This window comes from Monopterus albus, unplaced genomic scaffold, assembly GCF_001952655.1.
Source record: "Monopterus albus unplaced genomic scaffold, M_albus_1.0 scaffold138.1, whole genome shotgun sequence".
NCBI lineage: Eukaryota > Metazoa > Chordata > Actinopteri > Synbranchiformes > Synbranchidae > Monopterus > Monopterus albus.
Window position 1 is genome coordinate 154507 of NW_018128018.1, and position 23489 is coordinate 177995.

The 23489-nt window shown below is 41.0% G+C and overlaps 4 protein-coding genes across 5 annotated transcripts; 3 read left to right on the forward strand and 1 right to left on the reverse strand.

Moving 5' to 3' along the window:
• The first annotated feature begins 1279 nt into the window (after positions 1–1279).
• Positions 1280–2125, forward strand: lrrc10 (leucine rich repeat containing 10). The gene has a single exon (XM_020613763.1). It carries the CDS (start codon positions 1280–1282, stop codon positions 2123–2125), a length of 846 nt encoding a protein of 281 aa, XP_020469419.1.
• Positions 2126–4346: 2221 nt separating this feature from the next.
• On the reverse strand, positions 4347–7424 carry LOC109967877 (seipin-like). The gene has a single exon (XM_020613750.1). The coding sequence runs from the start codon at positions 7147–7149 to the stop codon at positions 5884–5886; it is 1266 nt and encodes a 421-aa protein (XP_020469406.1). The 5' UTR covers positions 7150–7424; the 3' UTR covers positions 4347–5883.
• Positions 7034–15556, forward strand: fnbp4 (formin binding protein 4). Of its 2 annotated transcripts, none has more exons than XM_020613748.1 (18): positions 7034–7124; positions 7432–7639; positions 8126–8203; positions 8290–8420; positions 8988–9162; positions 9401–9548; positions 9735–9831; positions 9939–10274; positions 10399–10591; positions 10733–10863; positions 10936–11040; positions 11267–11400; positions 12408–12574; positions 12672–12964; positions 13090–13207; positions 14251–14444; positions 14665–14822; positions 15007–15556. In XM_020613748.1, exons 2-18 carry the CDS (start codon positions 7516–7518, stop codon positions 15095–15097), a joined length of 2673 nt encoding a protein of 890 aa, XP_020469404.1. In that variant the 5' UTR covers positions 7034–7124; positions 7432–7515; the 3' UTR covers positions 15098–15556. The 2 variants fall into 2 exon arrangements, with proteins under 2 accessions (XP_020469404.1, XP_020469405.1); XM_020613749.1 differs by having other exon boundaries at positions 10942–11040.
• A 233-nt stretch (positions 15557–15789) lies between these two features.
• Positions 15790–23438, forward strand: agbl2 (AGBL carboxypeptidase 2). Its single transcript, XM_020613794.1, has 16 exons — positions 15790–15948; positions 16944–17073; positions 17422–17595; positions 17814–17921; positions 18303–18450; positions 18580–18835; positions 19390–19791; positions 19974–20116; positions 20862–21021; positions 21766–21892; positions 21977–22077; positions 22264–22376; positions 22711–22789; positions 22955–23077; positions 23154–23234; positions 23319–23438. The coding sequence occupies exons 2-16, from the start codon at positions 16962–16964 to the stop codon at positions 23436–23438; spliced, it is 2247 nt and encodes a 748-aa protein (XP_020469450.1). The 5' UTR covers positions 15790–15948; positions 16944–16961.
• Positions 23439–23489: the final 51 nt, after the last annotated feature.

Genomic DNA, 23489 nt, shown 5'->3' on the forward strand with positions numbered 1-23489 from the left:
GGACATTTTATTACACCTGTGCTCTTCCTGCTATGACAAATCAAAATGTCTGCCATGAACAGGGTCTCTAATGGCATTCACAGGGTTCAGTTTGTCTGAACTGTACTGTTGCCCCCTTACCCACACACACACCTCCATGGGGTAAGTGGATACGGAGAAGGACAAGTGCTAAAAACAGTCTGTCAGTGAGCGAAAACAGACAAGGGGCAACCATGCCGATAAGGAAAATGAAATTCCTTCCCAGTTTTATCTAGCTGGAAAATAGCCCTAATGAAGGTATGCAAGATAGCATGGGTAAATGACACCTCGGGCAGGCAGGGATGACGTGCCACCTCTTACAGTTCAGCCTGACCTGCCACCACACTTCACAACACTTCTTAGTTTTCTGGAACTTCTTCTCCCTTCTCTGCAGAAACATTTTACAACATGTAATGATGAACTATAATCTAAGTCAGAGCAAAACACACACATTCTCCCTCTTTTTCCCTGTAAATACTGTTGAAATTATTCCACAGGCCTTCTTTGTCTGTCCCGGTGGCACAGACCCATAAACTGTGTCCGGACAGATTAAAACAAAATATAAATGACCTTCAGTGCTCTTTCATCACAAAGTACTTCTTATGCTTGTCCATGGCACCCTGCCCCTCCCTGTCTCTTTCTCTCTCCCACCTCTGTCATCTCAGAGAAGAAGGGGGGAAGTCATTAGGCACAAATGGGGAGGAGAGAGCAGCTAGTGGTTGCTATCACCATGAAAGTCAGAGCAAGGCTCAGAGCCACTGGGATGGGTGAGAGAACTGCACAGGGGAATATCTGCCCAGAGAATACAATACATTTTCAGCTCATTAAGTTGAATAAACAAATGGCTTGCTGTAGCAGATACTGAGAGTCATGGACATCATCAGGAAAACACTGGAAAGTAGGTGTTCTAAATTCTTATATGATCATCTTTATGCTTATTATGTTTCCTGTTTCCTTTGTGGAAACACCTTATGTGCATTTTCTTTGTAAATAAAACACCATCATGGCTTTATTATACAGGAAGTAATTCGACAACATAATCATGTGATTCCTGACACTTGAACCTTCATATGCTGATGCAGTATTACAAAGCTGTATTACATTGTAACAAACTTGTTTGTTTTTACATGCTATGAAGATCAGTAACTCCAGAGGGGTGATAGAGGAGCATTAATGGGACACCATGAAATTCACTGCTTGAGTGTATCCCTTGCTTAGAACTAAATTGATGTGGAGGACCAGTGGTGTGACAGTCACAAAGATGGGTAATGCCATGCGAGGCGTCATTGCCTTCATTCCCTCAGAACGATGTCAACGCTTCTTAGTGGGGGACCTAAAGGAGATGCCACTTGATCGAACCCTGGACCTAAGCAGCCGGCAGTTGAGGCAGGTACCTGCTGCTGCCTGTGTCTTCAATGAGCTGGTGAAGCTCTACCTGAGTGACAACAATCTCAGCAGCTTACCAGCTGAGCTGCAGGACCTGAGGAAGCTGCAACTGCTGGCCCTTGACTTTAACTGCTTTGAAGAGCTCCCTGCAGCTGTTTGCAGATTGTCCCAGCTTAGCATCCTTTACTTGGGTAACAACAGGCTTTACCGCCTCCCCAGAGAACTGGGGGAGCTCAAGGAACTTACTACTCTGTGGCTGGAGACTAACTGCTTCACTGTTTTTCCTAAGGTCATTTGCGAGCTCCCTAATCTCAAGACCCTGCACCTCGGTTATAATCAGATACGGTGTTTACCGAAAGAACTTAGACGGCTGGAAGAGCTAAGAAGTATCTGGCTTGCTGGAAACCACCTGACAGAGTTCCCTCCAGTATTGCTCGAAATGCACTTTCTAGCTGTCATTGATGTGGATCGGAACAGAATACATTACTTCCCTGGCCTGTCTCACATGCAGGGGTTGAAACTTGTCATTTATGACAATAACCCCTGTGTTAACGCCCCAGTGGTGGGCGAAGGAGTCAGGAGGGTTGGGCGATGGGCTGACAGCTCAGAGGATGAGCAGGAAGATGACGAGTCAAAAGTAGTGGATGAGACTACAGCGGAGGTCACAGAAGTACACCCTGAGGAGGGGCACAGTGAGGTCAAGGAACAAAAGGACCTTTAGCTGTGGCAACGCCTGCCAGTACAGGATGCCACTCAAGTGGAACAATTACAGTGGGGAGGTGTGTGGTACATCAGGCCGGTGGTATTTGGTCTATATATGGTGAAGCCAATCACAGGAGCTTTAATATAAGGCATTAAGTAAAGAGTAGTCCAAAAATGTGGCCTGTGTAAAAAAGGAAAATTGAATCTTGAAAAAATAAAATGTTTAATAACTTTTGGAACTGATATGCACAAAATATCAGTCTTATTGCAGGTTGTAAAATTCTATATATGCCTTCAAATTGATTAGCTGCAACAGCAGTGGTATTGTAAATTGTTATTCATCTTTATCTACAGTACATTCTTCTGTTGGTTATAAAGATTTTAGCTATTTTATCTTCTGGTACAAGCCATATACTGTATCTTGGAATTGTACACAATTTTTCAGGTAGTAGGGTTAGTATAGGATCAAATGGCAAGCATGTATTTAAAACATAAACAAAAGTGGTGTGTTTGCAAGACAGTATTACAGAAAAACATTCATACTTTTCTATTAAATTGAATATGCAGTAAGTTGTCGGGAGTGGTTATCTACGTATTTATTCAGTTTTGATGTCAACCGATGCACAATTTAATAATTAGAGCAAAGACAGTCATGAGATGGTACCACATAAACTCAAATGTAAGGTGCAAGATCATACTTTACACTGCAGAGACCAAGAAAAAGAAAAGGGCAGTATACTTGTTGGAACAATCTGAAATAATATCTGTACCTGCTGAGGCTAAATACAGTGAGGCTTTTAATACAAGTGATGGATAGTTTAAGTCAATTAGTGTACTCCTTATCCAGCCCAATGCATAATTCATCTGATAGACTGGGGCTGTGGCTTTGAATAAAGGCTGCTAATGGGCCTTAATATTGCCACCACGAGATTCTTATTTGAAACAGATCATAAATGCATCTTTCCAATTCCTCGGTGTACCAGGCACATGTCCCGTAAACAAGATTAAATCAGTCCACAATACACCCTCTGGGCAGTTTGAATCCTTTTAACCAACATTTATAAGAGAAGGGTTTAAATGGGCTGCATACCAGCCATTTTTACTGGAAATGTTCTAATGGCATGAACTCACAGAACCACTGCATTTTCGGCTTTCATTCCGCTTCGTATTAAAAACAACTTTGCTGTCTGTGTGATTTTAGATTCAAGAAGACCCTTCTAGATTTTCATTTATAAGTACAGTGCAAGTCAAACATAAACACCTTGATGTTGTCGTAATGCTTTGTCCCATACCCAAATCTAAAAATGTCCTTGCATATCATTCCTATATTTTAACTCATGGATCAGCAGTGGGCACAGTGAGAACAAAGAGTGTGTCTTTATTTTCCACAAAGTTCTCATATATATTATGAGGACAAATCTACACTGACAAAAAATGTTTATTTTAGCCTAGATGTTCTTATGATTATATTTAATTATTTTCCCTATACAATATAAATTATACTAAAAGTGAATATCCTCATTCTAGTAGATAAAAGCCGTAATGTCTTAATCTAAAATATAAGCATGGTGTTTATAAAAAGAAATCTGTTTAATATCCTGTATTATAAACATTTTTTGAAGGAATTGACATCATTCAGACAATTCAGTAGAAAGTACCATTTACAACATTCATTCATTTTCTACCGCTTAGTCCCTGAACGGGGTCATGAGGGGGGGGCGGAGCCAATCCCGGCCGGCAATCGGGCGAAGGCAGGGTACACCCTGGACAGGTCGCCAATCCATCGCAGGGATAACACATAGACAAACAACCACACGCACTCCTATGGGCAATTTAGAGACACCAATCAACCTAAGCTGCACGTCTTTGGACTGTGGGAGGAAGCTGGAGTACCCGGAGAGAACCCACGCAAGCACGGGGAGAACATGCAAACTCCACACAGAAAGGTCCCAGGTGGGGCCCGAACCCTTCAATAATCAGGTGTAAAGATGAGCATCACTGCTGGTTTTTAAAAATGTTTTCTGATACTACTCATAACCATTTTTTAAATATAAAATGAGTAAAACATTTGCAAGTACATTCTATTTTTAAATGAGTAGAATTCAAAACGATTTTTGATGTGAAAAACTGCATGTTTTCACATATTAGTTGTACAGTAAGGCTACTTTTTTTCTATGTATATGACCAAACATTTTGATAAAACAATCTCAGATTTGCTGTTGACAATTTGAACTGCTTTATTTATTTTTTTAGAGGGATGAAGGCATTTAAAAAAAAAGATGTGCACCAATATATGTTTTTGTTTAATTCAGTATCAGTGCATACTTAAAGCTACAAAATAACCCACTTATGTAGCTTTAAAGGCATTTATGAAGATATTCCGACAGACAGAATTCAAAATGACCACGTGCATCATGCTGAGTAATATCTTTGGTACAAAATCCTATGTCAACACAAACTGGACAGATGCTTAAATATACTTGTTTAGACCTCAATCTCCCTTTAACACAGATCATGGAGACTGAGACTCATCAAAAGAACCCAGTGCATTACCTTGTCTTTATTAGTATTACCAGCTAGCATTAACTTCAAACAGCAACTTCACTTATTCCTCTTACATTGTATGTATAATTTTAAATACAGACATGTTTAGCAAGATGCAAACATACTTAAAAACCCATTTAAAACATCTTGGTGTTTTGTTATAGGAAAACACAATAAATATTATTTTCACAACATCAAATTGCAAAGTGTAAACTGCAGTGTAACAGATGCTGACTACAAAGATCTAATGGAATGAACACCAGCTCTGAAAAAGTGCTGAAGCTTTAAACTAATGTGCCGTATCAGTAGAACTGTCCTTTACACTGAAACCAAATGTCTTTATTTATAATATTAAAACAAAACAAATGCAACACATTCCTTGTATCCCTGTGGCTGGTCCCACTGCAAATTTTATTCTAGGAAGTTACTAAAAACAAAGATGCTTTTTGGCAAATGTTCCAAATCTATTTGCTCTGAGAAAGCTTCTGAGAAAAAGTATCACATAACATCCATCCATCCATTTTCCAAACCGCTTAGTCCCAAACGGGGTCACGGGGGGCTGGAGCCAATCCCAGCCAGCCGCGGGCGAAAGGCGGGGCACACCCTGGACAGGTTGCCAGCCCATCGCAGATCACATAACATGTTTGTGCATATCTATATAAAGGGTGTGGGAATTCAAAATCCAACTTTTAACTTTTGATTCAAGTGCAGGGCAGCTACATTCAAAAACAATCAAGCCTACTAATGTTTGAACTGGTAACTTGCCTATTTGTATTATTATGGGAAGATTGTTAGAATATGTTAGTTATTATAAGCTGGCTTCAAGTGAGAAAATGCCACTTAAGAGACATTAGAGTAGTAAAACACAAGCAGACGTAAGAAAAAATAGGTATAATAAATTATTGGATATCATATGATGCTAATGCATGACAAGTTGACCAAGCAACAGTTTGAACATAGAACCTCCTGCTATGGGACAACCAAAACACAAATGGCATATAGGACTGTAGGAAGGCTGTCTTTATGAGCAGACAATAAGCAGAAAGACATGAGCAGAGGCCAAAGACATCAGGCTGTAGGTAATCTGTTCTCATGCATCTATCAGGTGAATGTGTGTATTTGCATGAATCTATCCAAATCTGCCAAATCACATTCCATCTGCTGAAGAGCGATGGCACATTTTCTGAGCATATACTGTATTATTGGTACTCTAATAGTGTGCAGCGGCATGCTTCACAGGCTCATCCAGGGTCCAGGTCTCTGTCGGAGTGTTGTTTCACCCTGGTTAGGTAGCAGCAGGCACCCATCTAACATGTGTAAACCGTCTATCTCCTCAAGCTCCTTAGAGTCATGAGACCCTTCCTCCTTGGTATCTGGTGTATCAGGCCCAGAGGCATGTGAGAGAACTGAGGGCCTCTCTGATGACAGCTCTGCCACCATGTAATTTCCCTGAAAATCTGACTGCACAGATTCAATCACTTTAGAACCATCAAGTTCCTTCTGAGAATTTTCCTTCTCCATGCGCTTTCGAGCCTCCTCTGTCCTCTGCTGAATGCGGGTGTTGTCTCCCATCATAACTCTAACTCTTACTTGGTCCGGAGGCCAGAGCCCACCCCATATGAACTGCAGGTAGCTAAACAGCACAATGACACTGAGGAAGGCAAAGTTGGTAGTGACACCGATCACTGCAGATGTTAGGGGGAAGTTATACAGAACATATCGTATACCAGTGAAGTAGGCATGGATCCGAAGCTGAGATGAGTAGATCTGCACTCGCTTAGAATGGATCTCAATGACTGCACCAGCAGTAGGTTCATAAGCATTTGTCTTGTAGTCTGAGAAAAGCTCAACTTCTATGAGCTGCTTCTGCTCAGTCATCCCAGTCAGAAGGAGAGGAGAGAACATGAAAGTACTCAGGGTCTGCAGGAGACTGGAACGGTAATGCAGCATAGTAGATCGTCCCACTGATGACACAGTCTTCCCACCTTTGGTATATGAAGACATCTTGACCATGAACATACCCAGCTTTTCATTCACTGGAGACTCAGGCATCTCTAACTCCAAAGATATTCTATAAGGCTGGCCATTAGCCATCACGTGGTCTCTCTCATTCTTCATGAAGGAGATGTTCGCGGTGGGGAATGAACAAAGTGCTGCTTCTGAGTCATGGCAATCAGACGTGTAGTAGAAGTGCACAGGGGTGGAGAAGCTCACAGTGGGCATGTATGAGTAATAGAAACTTCCATAGAGAAAGATGGACACCCAGAGCAGCAGAACCAGGACACAGAAGAGGACGGCAGCCTGAAATAAAGTTCGCCGTACTTTGAGGATAGATACAGCTGCCACATCCTGCAGCCATTGAAGAACGGGTCCCATCGCACTCCCCATCGTATCTGATCCGAAACTCGCCGACCTTCTTCTAGCCGCGGTTTGGACAGTTGCTCCTCCTTCCAGTCCTGCTGACTGCTGCCTCGGTAGTGGGTCGTTATGTGTATGCATTAGCGGGTGGCTCCCCTTTCGAAACTGTGTAGCTAATTGCTTACGTTCCACCTCCCATGTCAAAAGTCCGAGTGTTAGCTTGTTAGGCTAGTTGCTCCTAGTTGGATTCATACGCTAAACAGGCTACTCCACAAAAATAGAAATATCCTTGACTTCTAAAGGTTTAACATCTGTGTTTTTCAACGTGGAAATTCGTTAGCAATTTAACAAGTACTCAAACATCACTGCTACATACAAACATGACCCTATAACCCGGAAGTTGACACCCTCTTTTGTGCTTAGTGGTGCTAGCTCGAAGCAGCAGAGGATTAACAACGACGCCAGGAAAGGGAGCAGGCCTTTAGACCGACAGATAGACACACCGTGATGGGGAAGAAAAGTCGCCTCACAGGAGGAGCGGTCGGTAGAAGAACGATCCTACAGCTTTCACCTCCTGGGCTCCGCGGTGGGAATGCAGGAGAGAGGGAAGAAGCACTTTCTGGATCCGATGGTAATTTTTTAAACATGTCGTTAAATCAGGTTAGCTTAATGCTAAATGGTCGAGGTGTGAAGAATGGGCCCATGTGGTAAAAAAAAGAACAGTAACTTAAAATATTTAGCTATTGAATTCGTAAACACTGAGTGCAACGATAAATTGTCGACAAGAAATAGCAAAGGAGCTCACAGGATCGATGTTTTTTCATTCAACGGACCGACCAGAAGCTATCGGATGACACGCTAGGCTAGCGGTGATAAAACTAGCTAGTATTTTTGTCAGTTTGCCTTATAACAAGCGATTGGGCAAGTTAATCCATACGTAGTTAAGCAGTATTATCTAACACCAATACTGTTAAATTTTACTTGCTTAATCTAGTAGTGTGAGTATGGTGAATAATATTAGCTAATTTGTGTCCGTTATCCAGTCTGTGAACAACTAACGTGAGCTTGCTGTAGGTAGCTAACGCTAACTTAACCTCTTGGCTGGCATGGTTTGCAGACGAACAGGATGGTGATGGAGAGAGATTCGTGAAAAAGGGACACACAAACATGAAGGCTCCCGCAGTAAAGGCCACAGGTAAAGTAGCTGTGCTTTTATCCATTAGGAGAAATGCGAAAGGATTCACAATAGATTGAACAAATTGTATTGCTCTCCACCTGTAGAGGGTTTATCCCTGCTTGGAGCCTATGAAGATAGTGATGAAGATGATGCTGGAGAGACTCAGCGCTCAGTTGCGAATTCTCAACGCAACCAATCAGCTGACATCGACAAAACATTGGCCAGCTTCATGGCTGTAAGTATAATTTGCTGCCCATTTCTGTCTATCATCTGTTCTGGTCACTGATTCCTGAAACGTAGTTCATACTGGATTTATCTTGTAAAATTTATACATTTAAAACAAGTAAGTTACTGCTTTTAAGTTATGCTTAATGGTGCAGATGAGGCTATAGGTGCCAAGTAATATTCATGTATGGGGCTCAGTATGGTGTACAGCAGTAACAAATACAGTGCCAGTCTACTTATTTTAGTTCTGTGTGACGGATATGAAGTTAACATCTTATGATAGTGGCTAGATCAGATAACCTCAGCTAAACAAATGGTAGGGTGAATAGCCTGAGTTGTGATAGCATGTAGTTGTGCACTGAAAGGAGACATTGTAATTAGATCTGTGGCAATCAATTTGGAGTTCAAAGTAGACTTCGGGTTTTTTTTCACATTTAGATTAGTTTTTTTTTTTTCACAGGTTCTAACTTGGGACCATTGTTTCATAAAGAAATCCCATCATTTGTATGAAGAGTGGGACTGAAAATGTGCTTTTGTCAAGGAATTTAAATTCCTGTTGCCATTTTTCTCACAACAGGAAATTGATGCAATCACCACTCAGCCAAGTTCAGAGGATACAACATCTCATCCTTCTGTCCCAACAACCACCCCACCCAGACCTGAGGTTAATACTCAGCAGTCAGCTACCGGTGAAGGACAGAATCAGCAAAGCACAGAGTTTGAGTACAATACTCAGTACTCTTTAGCTGGAGGTAATTGTCTGTGAGTTATTTAAGATCAGGTGTGCACATTGTGACGTTTCCCTCTCTGTAACAGACTGTGTATGCTAATAATTATAGTTGTCTTCATAAGAAGTTGTTTTGCTGTATGTTGAAATAATTCAGGTTATTGCCTAAAATAACAGGTTCTTTTGAGTGAGATTTTATGCATATCAACTTAAGTTTTTTTTTTTTCTTTTTTGAAGCATCTCATGTATATGCTTTTTTGCAGTGGGCGTAGAGATGGGAGACTGGCAGGAGGTATGGGACGAGAACTCTGGCTGCTACTACTACTGGAACACTCTGACCAATGAGGTGTCTTGGGAGCTGCCACACTATCTAGCTGATCAGGTGCAAAGCCTGGAACAGTATGCCAACAGGTGAGAGTAACTGACCGAGTGAAAAGCCTAAGTGTTATCACATATTTGTGAATAGCTTCCTCTTCTCTGTGGCTACATTAAAAGAACATACCTATTTGAAGGACACTTCTTTTCAATGTTCTTTGTTTTTGCTTTAGTACAGAAATGCAGTGTATGATGTTTTTTTTTTTTTTGCTTTCTTTGTAGTGCCAACGGCAATGACACAGCCCATGCTGGTTATTACTTGGAGGAAAACGCTGCATCTGTTGCAGTCCTGACATCAGTGAAAGAGACCAAAGTGAAGGCAGGTTTTATTGAAGTCCAGAACTAATGTGAATCAACATTATTTTTTGGTATTTAAGAGTTTTTATTCAGAGTTTAAATGTATCACTGCCATGTTTTGTCTCAAAGGATGTGATCGAGAGTGTTGTAGGCCTCACAAGTGAGGAGGAGGAACATCGTGGAGTGGCTGCATCTCTTCTTGGTCCTCTGATTCCCTCTGAAGTGAAAGAAGCAGAAGAAAAGTGGAGAAAAAGACTGCTGAAAGGTTTGGACGAGACTGAAAACTGTTTGGATTCTGAAGGAGAAGGTGTTTGCCCGGCAGGGTCCCCCTCGACCCCTCTTCAGGACTCGGACTCAGTCCCAACTGATCTTTGCACCAAGAAGCAGTCAAGAGACAACTCGGATGCTGAGGAGGAGACAGAGGAAGACACAGTGGAACTGGAACTGGCTCTGGAGAGGAAAAAGGTGTGTTTTTTTTATACTTTTTGGGGGGCCCAAATTTGACTATTGACAAGATTTCCTTTCAAGCTAAATGTTGGTATGACCCAGCTCATATGACCCATAATATATTATGTTTTCTGGCCTTTAGGCTGAGCTCCGGGCACTGGAGGAAGGTGATGTGAGTGGAGGGGGCTCCAGTCCTTGTTCTGAGGCAAGTCAAGAAACCTCTGGTTCTCGTGGCCTTGTACTGAAGAAAAAACGTTGGAAGACTGCTTTCCCCTCTGCTGCCAGCCCTGACTCGAACAGCAGAGGATCAGACCAACAGGACAGCACAGAGACAAGTGAGTCTAAATGTTTACATGTGCTACTGGAGGGTGGAATGCATGACGGGTGGGTGTGTGAGTGGGATTACATAAATAACTTGTTGGTGTTTTCATACAAAAAAATCCCACATACTCAAATTCCTCTCTTGGGTCCTGTAGCTCTTTCCAAAGTCCTCGAGAGTGTTGCAGAAGGAGAAGACAAGGAAATGGACGATTCTGAGGAGAAAACAGTTTTGAAACGAGAAGATGTGGAAACACCTGAACTCAAAGTGGAAACGCCTGAGCTTAAGGTAATGATGTCATTACTAACATAATAATTGCTGTAATCTCTTAAAACATGTTCTGATGCTGATAAGTAATAGTTTCAGATTGGAGAATTGGCTAACACCTTAACCAGCAAGATGGAGTTCCTAGGGATAAACAAAAAGGCGATCTCAAACTTCCAGTTGCTTCTGCTACAAACTGAGGTGAGAAGATAATGGCTCAGCTTCTATGCAATATTACCCTAGCTTCCAGTTGTAGTTATCCCTGTACCACTTCTAAAATATTTAGTGCTTAATTTCATATCATTTTGTACAAAGTCGTGGTACTACTTAATATTTAAAAATCTCATAATAATCCATCACAAGGTGTCATTTTGGAAACTTGCTGTAATTACTCTTCTGTCTTATTCCATTTTTTTTTACCTCCTAGACTCGCATTGCTGACTGGAGGGAGGGTGCTTTGAATGGGGTCTATCTTCGCCGCAGGCTGCAGGAAGCTGCCGAGCACATAAAATATTACGAACTTAACGCCACCCCAAAAGGCTGGTCCTGCCACTGGGACAGGTACGCGCTCCTTACCTTTCACATCTCTAAACTCCCTCGCCCCCCAGAAATCTTACCGTGTGACAACATCCCCCTCAGTGCCGAGGTTGCAGACTTTGTAACATGACTTGGGGAGAAGCTTAACCAGTTCAAGTGGATCAAAATGCTTACCAGAAACAGACTCTTCAGGTTTCTATGATGTGATCCTGGCATTCTGCCTTGCATGTACTGATAAAGGCCACCCTGCTTGCTGTTAAATATAAAACTGCCACAGAGAGGACTCCCTGTCCCTATAACAGACTTTTAAGCCCTTGTTTGTGAGGGCATTTGTAGACTGACGATGAGTCCAGTCAGTGGAAAAATTGGGAGGGGGTGGGGTATGGTAGGAAGGTTGGTTGCGTGGGAAAGCTTTGCATTTTGCAGGACTACAACTCCCAGAATACATTGCAGACAGAGTGATGCCCTGGAAGAGCCGAGTGTCACACATCAAATAAAAGGTGAAGATGGAGCAATGACGGGATTCCAGCAGGTCAGACCAAGTCTATTTCATATGTCTTACTGTTTTTTTTTCTTTTTAAAATTTTCTTCTTTCTGATGTAAAACAAGTTGACTATGTGCTTATTCTTTTCTGACCTATGGTTGATAATGATGATGATGATGATGATGATGGTTCTTCCTCCCTGGCGTCTTCCTGTGTCTGGGAGGGAATGGTTGTCTAAAACTGAACAAATATGACAACCATGGTGTGAGCTGCTGAATGGTACTTTCAGGACCTAGAGATGATTTGTTTTGCTTTATTTGTTTTTGAGAGCAAGGTGGGTTCCCTGTCCACATCATAACCACACTTTAATTGGGCCCTTCTTCTGGACAGATAAAGTTGCTGTCCATACAACACTCCTGTCCCCTACTGTACTGTACCCATTATGACCACTCCCTTGCCCCACTGCCCCAGGGAATCATGCCACTCATCCAGTTGCTGGCCAGTCATTGAGAGTCTTGTCTTCTATTTCTGTTGTCCCACTTTTTAGAGAACACAGGCGGTATTTCTATGTGAGGGACCGGACCGGTGCCTCCCAGTGGGATTTCCCAACAGAGGAGGACAAAGAGGAGGACCTGAAAGGCAGCCAGGGTACTGAGACAGAGACTTCTAGCCAAGAGGATACCAAAACATCTGCATCTGCTGGTGGGATGATAGGTCAGTCACTGTTCCTTAGACTGGGTGTAAAATCTGCCCTCTTAAGTTTCTTCTTTAATGACTTTAGAACATTGTTATGTCTGTGTTTTAAAAACAGGATCTTCTGCTTACGATGCTGTTACCCCACCAGCACCACCTCAGCCTGGTGCGTTCTGGCCACCATCCCAACCTCCTCTTCCTGACAGCCCACCTCCACCTTCCCACTGTCCCTCGCCTCCCCCTCTCCCCCCAGGCTCGCCACCTCCACCTCCTCCTCCTCCTGACAGTGATGGAGAAATCATGGAAGTGGAGATGGAGATGGATGATGATAATGAGGAGCCTCCAGCCCCTGGAACTGAGGAAGATGGCAATGGGAGGCCTCCTTTACCTCCTGGAGATACTGGTGCAAAAGTATGGGAGTAATAAAGCTTATCTTTGATTGGTGTCCTCCTATTCATATTTTTCTTGACAGTGATACATTTGTCAATTGTGAATGGAAGAGCACTGCAGCCTTTAACTTTGTTTTTCTCAAACAGACTGTGGATTCATCGGGCCCCTTGGGGAAGGGGCAGAAACGTAAATCCAGCCAGCTGAATAAAGCCATTACCATTGGCAGCAGTCCCATTCTCTACACCCAGTCTGCTGCCACTGCAGGTATAAATAAAACTATACAACATCCACAGTTGCAGTATATACTCACTGGCCATCTTATTATGTACACCTGTACAATTGTATACAATTCAATGCAACACTTCTGCCTTAACATCTGTGTTTATGAGTCTCAGAATGTTTCAGTTTTTGGTGAATTGTCATAAATGTATAAATTCAATGATATGCTCATTATTGAGGTCATAATTAAAAGTGGTGTTGTATTGGACTACCTTATATTTTTAGGTGTCCTAATATTCTGATTCTCATGTATGTACCTGCAGAGGACCAAAATATACGCCTCTAAATATAATGTAGCCCAGTACAGCACCAGCTTTAACGATGACTTCAATAATAAACATATAATTGAATTTATACAGTTGTAACAATTTTACCAAACTCTGAAACAGCCTCATAGGTACAGGTGTACCTATTAAAGTGACCATGGAGTGTATATTAAACATGCTGGGAGCAAAAATGCATTTCTGTTAATAGCATTATTACACATCTTTGAACCAAGGCTAGAGTCCAGTCTTAATGTCTACCCTAAGCACTAAGCCTTCACAGAGCAACACTGTGCAAGCGCTCACGATCACACAGTAAAGCAGCATAAAACTTACCAGAAGTGTATATACTGAGTAAAGCCACACCAGTGTACGAGGTAATTCATGCTTTGTGCATCTGCATGTCCACTAAGGTCAAGTGACCTAATTTTCATCATCTTTCCATGCCAACAAGGGTCCGTGTGGACTCTGTGCAGACATCTGCATGTAGGCCAAAAGTATGTCTGCACAGCAAAAGCCCCAACTGCGTATGTTCTACAATGGTCGGAAACCTTTTGGCATATGCAGAGCCTCGATTTGAAGTATGAATAGGGACGTGCACACCCCCTTGTGTTCACGAGGGTATGCACAAAGCATCAATTCCCCTTTACACGTCATTAATACAAGTGTCAGGAATGGCAAGAGTGGCATTTCAAGTAAGTAATTTGAGTATTTTTAACATTGAGCTGTTTACCCAATAACTGTGAGGTTTCTTTGACTCTGCAGCTCCTCTCATGTCAGCAACTGCCTACTGGGGTGTGTCAGCTGTCACTGCTCCTTTGATCCCCTGTGAACCTCCTGTCCCACCTGTCCCAGCACTACCTCCTCAACCACCGCTGCCACCATCCCAGCCGCCCTTTGAACCTCTAGGAGCCAAAGTTTTGCCCACAGACAAGACCAAAAAGGCAAAAAAGGATAAGGTTAATATTGCAGTTAACCTTTTACATCAAGGGGCAAAGGAGAGCAGTAAAGGCAGTTTAATACCTGTAATGTTAATTGTCTTTTTCCAACATAAACCTTGAATAACTTTTTCCCCTTTGTTTAGATTCAAGCATTCAAGCCATCCTTGTAACCCACTGCTTAAATATCACATAAAAAGACCCTACAGTTTAATTTTTCCTCTTGATACAAACTTTGTAGTCAAAGAAGAGTAAGACCAAAATGCCTTCACTGGTGAAGAAGTGGCAGAGCATCCAGAAGGAGCTGGATGAAGAAGAGAAGAGCAGCTCCAGTGACGAGGACAGAGAGCAGCTTAACAAGAAGAGTATCGAGGAGTGGAAGCAACAGCAGTTTATGACGTATGTTTCCGCAAAAACTTCCAGTCATTTTTTTTTTTTTGAATGAATTATAAAAAATGCAGATGGTGAACAACTGAAATTATACAAATATAGCTACAGTGTTCCATAGAGTTGGTCCCCATTTTCTTCTGTCTTTCCTTCTAGTAACTCTTGACTAACTGTTAACCTGTTTTATTTTTTCCAGAGGAAAAGCTTCAAAGAATGCCAACTTTGAGGCACTTCCTGAAGACTGGCGGGAGCGACTGAAGAAACGGAAGATAATGAATAGCACATAACGTCTAGCTTAACTTAAGTTGTATATTACCCATTTAACATTTTTAACTACACTCCAACCACTAACATGATGTCATCCTTCCCACCTTAAGTTTTGTTCAGTGATCTATGGACTTTTTCTTCAGCTTCACTTGTCCATGATGGAGACATTTAGAGGCCCTTATATGGCAGGCCATTCACCAGAAGGGTTTGAATGTCCTGTTTTTGTGTTGTTGTAGCCACAATTGTAAATGTGCCAAATGTCATTAAGTTCATCCGAACTACTTCCACATCATCTTGTATAGACCCCATATAGATGACAACCCAGTTTGTTTGGAGGAATTGTCTATTTTAATGAGCATTTTTACAACTGTGTACATAAAATGTATAATGTAATAAGCCATGTTTTTGGAAGGGGAGGTAATGTCACAGAAGTTGTATATTTTGTAAAAACGTATTAAACTGTTTTTCAAAGCTCTTTATTTTTTGCCTTTTAATACTATTTTTATGCTGTAAAACATTTAACAGAAACGTTTTAAGAAACGAATAGCTTTGTAATATTATCCCTGGCTGGTACAATTGTGAGAAATGTTAATATTAACGACGAATTAATCACAGCATAGCCCTGTTTTTAGTTACAGTACGTCAATCCAATAATCTCTAACGCCACTTCCCGACATTTTACGACAAATTAATACTTTTGTGAAGCATTTACTGACGTGGGAACATCTCCTCAGCAACCTCACTGTTACAATCGGTTGCTCAGCAACATCAACACTGTACTATTCAACTTGTAACCGCAAAGTCTGCTTCACGGCCATTCGCGTACAAATTAATATTTCAAGTAAAATGGTGTAATTAACATGCAAGCGAGGTAAGTGGCAGTCACACATTGATACTTGTTATCGATACAAACTATCGTAAACGTCACACGCGTTGAGAGCTAACTAGAATGTTAGCATCACAAGGAAAGTCACTCATTCGTTCATGTGGAAGTGGCGTCCGAGTGCTTCCAAGAAGTGATAAACTTGGCAAATTCATCCAGAAATACCTAGAAGCATGTCTTGTACTGAAGACGGGCATTAGACGGCTCTATGTTTTGAGCCAACTTAGGCTAACTAGTTGACTAACTTACACCAGCTAACGCGGCATTTCCCTTATAATAAAGAGCTGGAGAATGCTGTGAGAGAGTTTACCCTCAGCACCACACATCTGAGTTTTGTCTTTTATTCAATTTCCCTTTTAAATGAATATTATTTCAGACGCGTAACCAAGTTATATAATTAGAAATGTTTTTGGATAACAAAAGACGTATAGACATGTCATATCCGTATATATCTATTATCAGCTTACACTGACCTAAAAAGGCTGCCTTTATTGTTTCATAAAATATCCTGCAATATCAGCTAAAAACTTAACCTAGTTTAAGTTCATTGATAGTCTCCATAATATGTTTCTTTTTGTTTGAGTCTGCTTTGTGCAAGTTTGGTGTATAATTTCTATTCTCTAGTTTATTTGTGTATTTTGCCTTCTCATGTGATTTCAACAGTGCTTTGGTTTGTTCACTATGTGGTATTTTACCTCCATTTACTTGCAATAGATTATTAAGGATTTATTCCATAAGATAGATACAGTATATCTGTTCTTTTACATGCATTTGTAAAAAAAGACTCAAATTGCGACTTGTTTATATTCTGCGGGAAATACCAGACACTGGAATTGGCTTGAAATACTCATATTGATTCATGATGATAACAGTTCTTTGTATTGTCTTGCAAGTCTTAGTTGATACAGGGTAAAAGCCAGTACATTTCTGACTCACTTTGGTAAATGGGAAACAACACTCACCTCTTACATTTTCCCAATCAGGCTGACCACACATCGACCATGGCTGTCTCTGCTCTCAGGAATTGGTGGAATACCTACCAGCTGGACACATCAGATACCAGTGACTCCAACACAGAGAAAGAGAGGGAGGAATCAGCAAGGAGGAGGCAGTGTATGTTATTTACACATAGACTGTATTTAGATAACATACGTTATGTTCTTATATTGTATGTGGACTAACTGCAGCTGAAATGTGTGTTAAAATAACAACTGTGTGTAGCTAATAGTTGATATCTGGGAAGGAGATGTGGCCACCACTGAATGGACATGTGGCACCTCATGCCTAATTCTAGATTATTATTTATTGAACAAAAGCTCTTTTGGATGCAGCATGTTATCTTGTTTGTTCTAGGTGAGGCAAGGGGGAAGACCTGATCAAAAATATAAATCTATAATCTAATATTGGAAAAAGAGGAGCATGAAAAAACTTACTGAAAGTATGATCCATGTTCCCTCTCAGTATCCATGAGCCTAAGTCAGACACTGCGCACCAGGCAGCTGCTCATAGACTTTGATGGTGGCAGGCCTGTTTTGAGTCTCAGGGCACCACTGGACCTGGTTAACTTCCCATCTGTCTCCTGTCCCCGTTGGCCCATAGAGTGTGAAGTCATCAGCGACATTATACATCACATAGGTAATTAAAATCTTTATTTAAACTGTTATGTTATTAGGCACGTTAATGATATGCACAAGGTCTAAAAATAGGCACTGAGTTGTATTTCTGGTGAAATACAGCATATTCAACCTTAAGTAAAAAACAAGCAAACAAAAAACACTGTTAAATAGCATCTAAAGCTTGGCATGTTTTCTGTTAAATAACATGTCATAATACTGAGAGAGTGTGTGTTGCAGAGTGGGACCCCCCAGAGCCAGAGCCTTTTTATCAGCCCACAGGACATGAGAAGATAGTGATGCCAGCTGGAGAGGAGCAACGGAAAGTGGTATACTGTATTGACCATGGTAACTTTAGCTTTTTTAAAATACTCGAGTTACTTCATGCCACAGCTATCTAATAGAGAGCAAATAATATATGTTTTAATCTAAGGGCGTACGTTTGTATGTTAGTGAGGAGAAACCCAATTTAATTTAATGCTTCCTCATGTGGAATTCATATTGATAACACCATTCCAGTCCAATGATAAGTGCTGCTAAATCATGTACAAGTTTTACACTCAGTTTGATATACAATATTATGGGAACTGTTCTGGGCCATGAGGCAGCTGAAATGTCTTCCCTCACCCAGATATTAACAAGTGATCATTTTCAAGATAAACATGATATTCCCAGCTGCTGCTCCCTAAAGCGTTTGATATTTATTTTTCTTGTTCTCACTCTTTCAAGCCACTAAGCGTCCTTATTTCTCCTGCTCTCGTGCTGGAGGAAGCAGGGGGCCTGTTAAGAGCGCCACTTGTGACATCAGTCAGACAGACTCGACCCTTGAGTTTGAGTCACGCTTTGAAAGTGGAAACCTTCAGAAGGCAGTGCAAGTGTGAGTCTCTGCAGCATAATCTAGTGATGAGTTGTTTTGACTTTTCAGCCATTACATGTTCATCCTGGTGGCTCTTGATGAAATTACTTTCTTTTTGTCTGTCCCCATGAATATTTCTTTTCTATTCAGGGGTGTCTATGACTATGAGCTCAGTTTGCACACAGACATGTACACCAGAAAGTACACGCAGTGGTTCTACTTCAGGGTCAGAAATATGAAGGCTGGAGTGAACTATCGCTTCACCATCATCAATTTGATGAAGAGCAACAGCCTGTATTCTCAGGGCATGAGACCATTGCTCTACTCTGAGAGGGCTGCCAGTGAGAAACGAGTCGGATGGCAGCGCTCCGGTTCTAATATCAAATACTCTCGGAACTGCAGTCAGGTAGGTAAACGTTCTGACATAAGCTGGAAAATTAAAAATTGGCATCTGGACTACACTGTAAACTACTAGCCAATTTCTTACTTTCACTGCAGCATTTATTTTCAAACTTGTGAATACAGATTAAAATTATGCTTGCAGAGGTTTTAAAACTTGTTTTAAACTAGATAATCCATCACAGTCAAGATTTAATCATCTTTGTCTCTTATCAAAAAGTTCTAAGTGCTTAAGAGTGTAGGAAATTTACACTGGAGGGGAGGAGCAGCAAAGGAACAGGGGGGTATTACTGGCCCTGTTTAAAGACGCCATGTTGAAGTTAACATTGCTAATTGATTTTCATACTTTTGTACCAGGAACTGAAATAAATCAAACATTTGTGGTGTACTTTGGAAAATGGTCAGCAGTAAAATTAAGTATCTGTAGTTTGTCAGTTATAACATGCAGGTCCATCATTTTACCAGAATTACAAAAACACGCCACAGCAATATCACTTCACAGAATTGAAATCATAATTGTAAAAGCAGGATCTCACTCATAAAGCGTTTATCTGTCTCTAGAGTACAAAGGACAACAGCAGTGAGCCCATCGCCCTGTTCTCACTCACCTGGACTCTCCAGTTCCCCTATGACTCAGACACTTGCTACCTGGCCCACTGCTACCCCTACACCTATTCACACCTGCAGCACTACCTTAGATGCATTTCTGCCAACCGAACAGTTGCATCATACTGTAAACTGCGGGTGCTGTGCTACAGCCTTGCTGGAAATGCTGTGTACGTGATGACAGTAACGTCCCAGGGGACTGGCAGGGTGGAGGGCAGGACCAAGAAAGCTGTGGTTGTGACAGCCCGAGTGCACCCTGGAGAAACCAACAGTTCCTGGATGATGGAGGGGTTCCTGGACTTCCTGCTCGGGGACTCGGAAGATGCCCAGCTACTCCGGGATACTTTTGTTTTTAAGGTGACAGGGTCTTATTATCATGATCATTGCTTTAGCGCATTAGTTTCTTGTATGTCTGAAGAGTAATTTAAAGAGCAGATAGTGAGTGACTAGAAGTTTGTGTTTTGATTTATTGTATGTTGTAATGCTGTATACTGCTATCACATGTAGTTTTTTTCTAATTTGGAATTTTGGTGCTACAGGTGGTGCCAATGCTGAACCCAGACGGTGTGGTGGTAGGCAATTACCGCTGCTCTCTAGCAGGCAGAGATCTCAACAGAAATTACAACACATTGCTTAAGGATTCCTTTCCCTGTGTGTGGCACACCCGAAGCATGGTGGAAAAGTAAGACAGGTCACACGAATGAACAAACAGACAAACACTTTTCGCTGTTTGAAAGAGGTTTCACATTAAAGCACTGTATTTGTATATATTTTGCAAGTTCGTGACAATTTACATTTCTTACACAGCTTCTCATGATGAACACAGTTTTTTTTGTTTTGTATTTACTCCCAGACTGTACCGTATGGCAGAAAACAGTTCAACTTTATTTGACGACATTTTTCTGAACATTATCTGTCTGAAAATACACCAGATGGTATTTTTAAACATGGTTTTTTATATATTTTGTGTATTATACCAGTAGGATTCTACTATTCCTAGCAGGAAAACAAATTAAAATGACAGGTTGGATAAATTCCAAATGCCAGATACATTACATTATAATGATGCCATCACTTATCACAAAGTCAGCTGACATTGTAACAGAACTTCTTTTGCTTTTCCTCTATATTAATCAGTAGAAACAGAAAGGAAAGCTGAAAAAGAAAGGTAGAGATGCAAGAAATCTCCGAGCTGCTGACTGAACCTGGGTCATACAGACTTCTAATGAGCTTCTAATAATGTAGCTTTGTGTAACTATTTACTTTTTCAGCTGTGTCAGAAACTGTGTAAAAGTTAGCTTTCAAGGTAACCTTCTGAACTTGGCACATTCTGTACTTACATGCTCTCTCATTCTCTTGCATTCTTCCATTGGGAACATTGCCTTTTATAAACAGATTTTCTGTTCGTTACACCATGTTTTTCCTAGGCTGAAGGCTGAGACGGATGTAGTTCTGTACTGTGACTTTCATGGCCACAACCGCAAAAACAATGTCTTTATGTATGGCTGTAACAGCCGAGGTGATGGATCAAAGAAGCTTCACGAGAGAGTTTTCCCACTAATGATGAGCAAGAATGCCAGTAATAAGGTAAAGTAACCTTTCAGTTTTATATTTTATCTTAGAAATGTAGAGCACCCAAAGGTTTTTGATGAATTTTAAGAAGAACAACTTATACACTCATTATTTTTTTCCTTTCATGGAACTCTTCTTAAGATGGCATAGGTCTAGTGTACTGTTTGGCACGGTCACCAATCTGCACCCTGTCATGGCTTGGCTCACCAAAAGCTCCTTAATCTCATGGGGGCACCTAAAGAAATACCTGACTTATCCTAGAAAAGGACATCTTATTCTGTTGTTAAAGAGAAATATTGTAGGCTACATTTTGGACCCATTATTCTCAACACAAATTAGGAATTAGGAATTTCAGAGTTGTAGAGAAAAGTTTTGGGGAACCAAAAATGGCACTATGACTCCCCCTTGTGGCATAACTTGAATATCCTAATTGCAGACAGACCTCTGGAATTCAAGCTGTGGGTCTCCAAAGCTATCTATAAGATTGGTGATCTGTATAAGGACAAAACTATGCTTGCTACTTCTCAATGATGACTCCTGGTTAGAATTTAATGAATAACACCGCAAACTGTTATTGGGAGGTCTTAAACTGAAATTATTAAAATGAAATGAAAATTGTTGAAAAAAAAAAAGCTACACACATCCACCAGTCTCTTAAACATCATTCTTTAAACTACTTCATATTTACCATTGTTTTTAGTATTGATTTGTGTTTATTTAACATTTCAAGAACAACATCTAAATCATCATCTTCTTTAGTTCTCTTTCAAAAGCTGCAGGTTTCGGGTACAGAAGTGTAGAGAGGGAACAGGACGAATTGCCATGTGGAGACTTGGCATCAGAAACAGCTACACTATGGAGGCAACCTTCGGAGGCTCCACACTGGGTAGGTTTAGACTTTTCAGATGTGTTTGTGTGTGTATGTTTCTGTGTCTCTTGTATAAGGATCTGTGATCTGTTTGACTGGTAGGCAACAGGAGAGGAACGCATTTCACTACTCGAGACTTGAAGTCCCTGGGCTTTCACTTTTGTGACACCCTGCTGGACTACTGTGACCCTGATCAAACAAAGGTGAAAGATAAAGCAGCATGTCAGATTACAGTTTATATAGAAATGTAGACTCCTTCCAACACTGGAACGCTATCTCGAGCAAAAGGAAAAATGTATATCCCAAAATGTACCTGGAAGCTGATTTTAAAGCTTTTTTGTAACTCTGGTGTCATCCATCTCTCTGTGTGATTTATCATTTTAATCCAGATTACTTACTGTCTGACAGAGCTGACAGCGATGTTGACAAAAAAAATCAGGCAGAAGCTGGGCAAAGATTTGGGCACTGACTGCTACTTCTCTGTTTCTGAACTGGAAACCAGGTGATACCATTTTATTTATCTTTTAAGCATCAAATGCCAATGCAACAGTCTTTGGTAATATGTGACGGGGATAAATTAGGTATTGTAATTATGTAATTTATATCCATTATGTTGTACTGCATTGTAGTTGGAAGTCAATCTGTTGTTTGGCAGTTGGCATTTGCAAGTATTCCGAAATCATTCTGGGGATTATTTAAAGGACTAAACATACTAGATAGCAAAATAAAAGTGCTCTAATTCTTGCACATTAAGATCAATGAGATGGAAAGATATGATTTGTAATAGCACTCCTTCATTCAGTTTGAATGTGCACATTTCTTTTTTGCCCCCACAGCACCAGTGGTTCAGATAGTTCAGATTCAAATGGACTCCCAGTTCATTTACTGAACCAACCACCAACTGTGCATCCAGAGGTAAATTGATATCAGTCTACCCTCCCACAAAATTTGTACTTTATGTCATGTTAAGGATAACATCACATTTCACTCCTGTGGTCTTGGAGCTCCTTTGTGAAAATCAGTTTCAAATCACATCTTCTCTTGCATCAGTTGGTCACATGCTCCTGTTTTCCTTCACAGCAAACTCCAGTGAAGAAGAAAAAGAAACGCTTGAGGAGTCGTAAAGAGAGGAACGGGCTGCGACCAGAGAAAGTGAAGAATAATGTACAGCAGAAGGTCCAGCAAAGCAGCATCAAAAATGTGGTAAGAAACTAAGAGACTAACAGGCCATAATTACTTCTGACTTTAAACAAGACTGATCAGTGAATGGTCTTTGCAGGAATTCAGTCTGCCCCAAGAGAATACAGTTAAAGAGAGTCTCCCAGAGAGGCCTGTTGGAAGACACAGGAGAAAATGGCAGGTATGAAGAAGAGAGTGTGAATAGGTTTAGGCAAGACAAAAAAGCACGAAGAGTGTTTTCCTTTAATATTTTTTGTTTGTGAAGGTAAATGGTCTGATAAAAAAGGTTGTGAGCCCTTCTTCTACCACCCACCCTGAGGAGGTCAGTCAGGTGACTCTGTGGCAGGGGGGCCCGATGACTCACATGATCCACCCACTCCTTTGATTATTGGCGCATTATTGGTTGGTCATAAAATACATTCATTCACATAGCCAC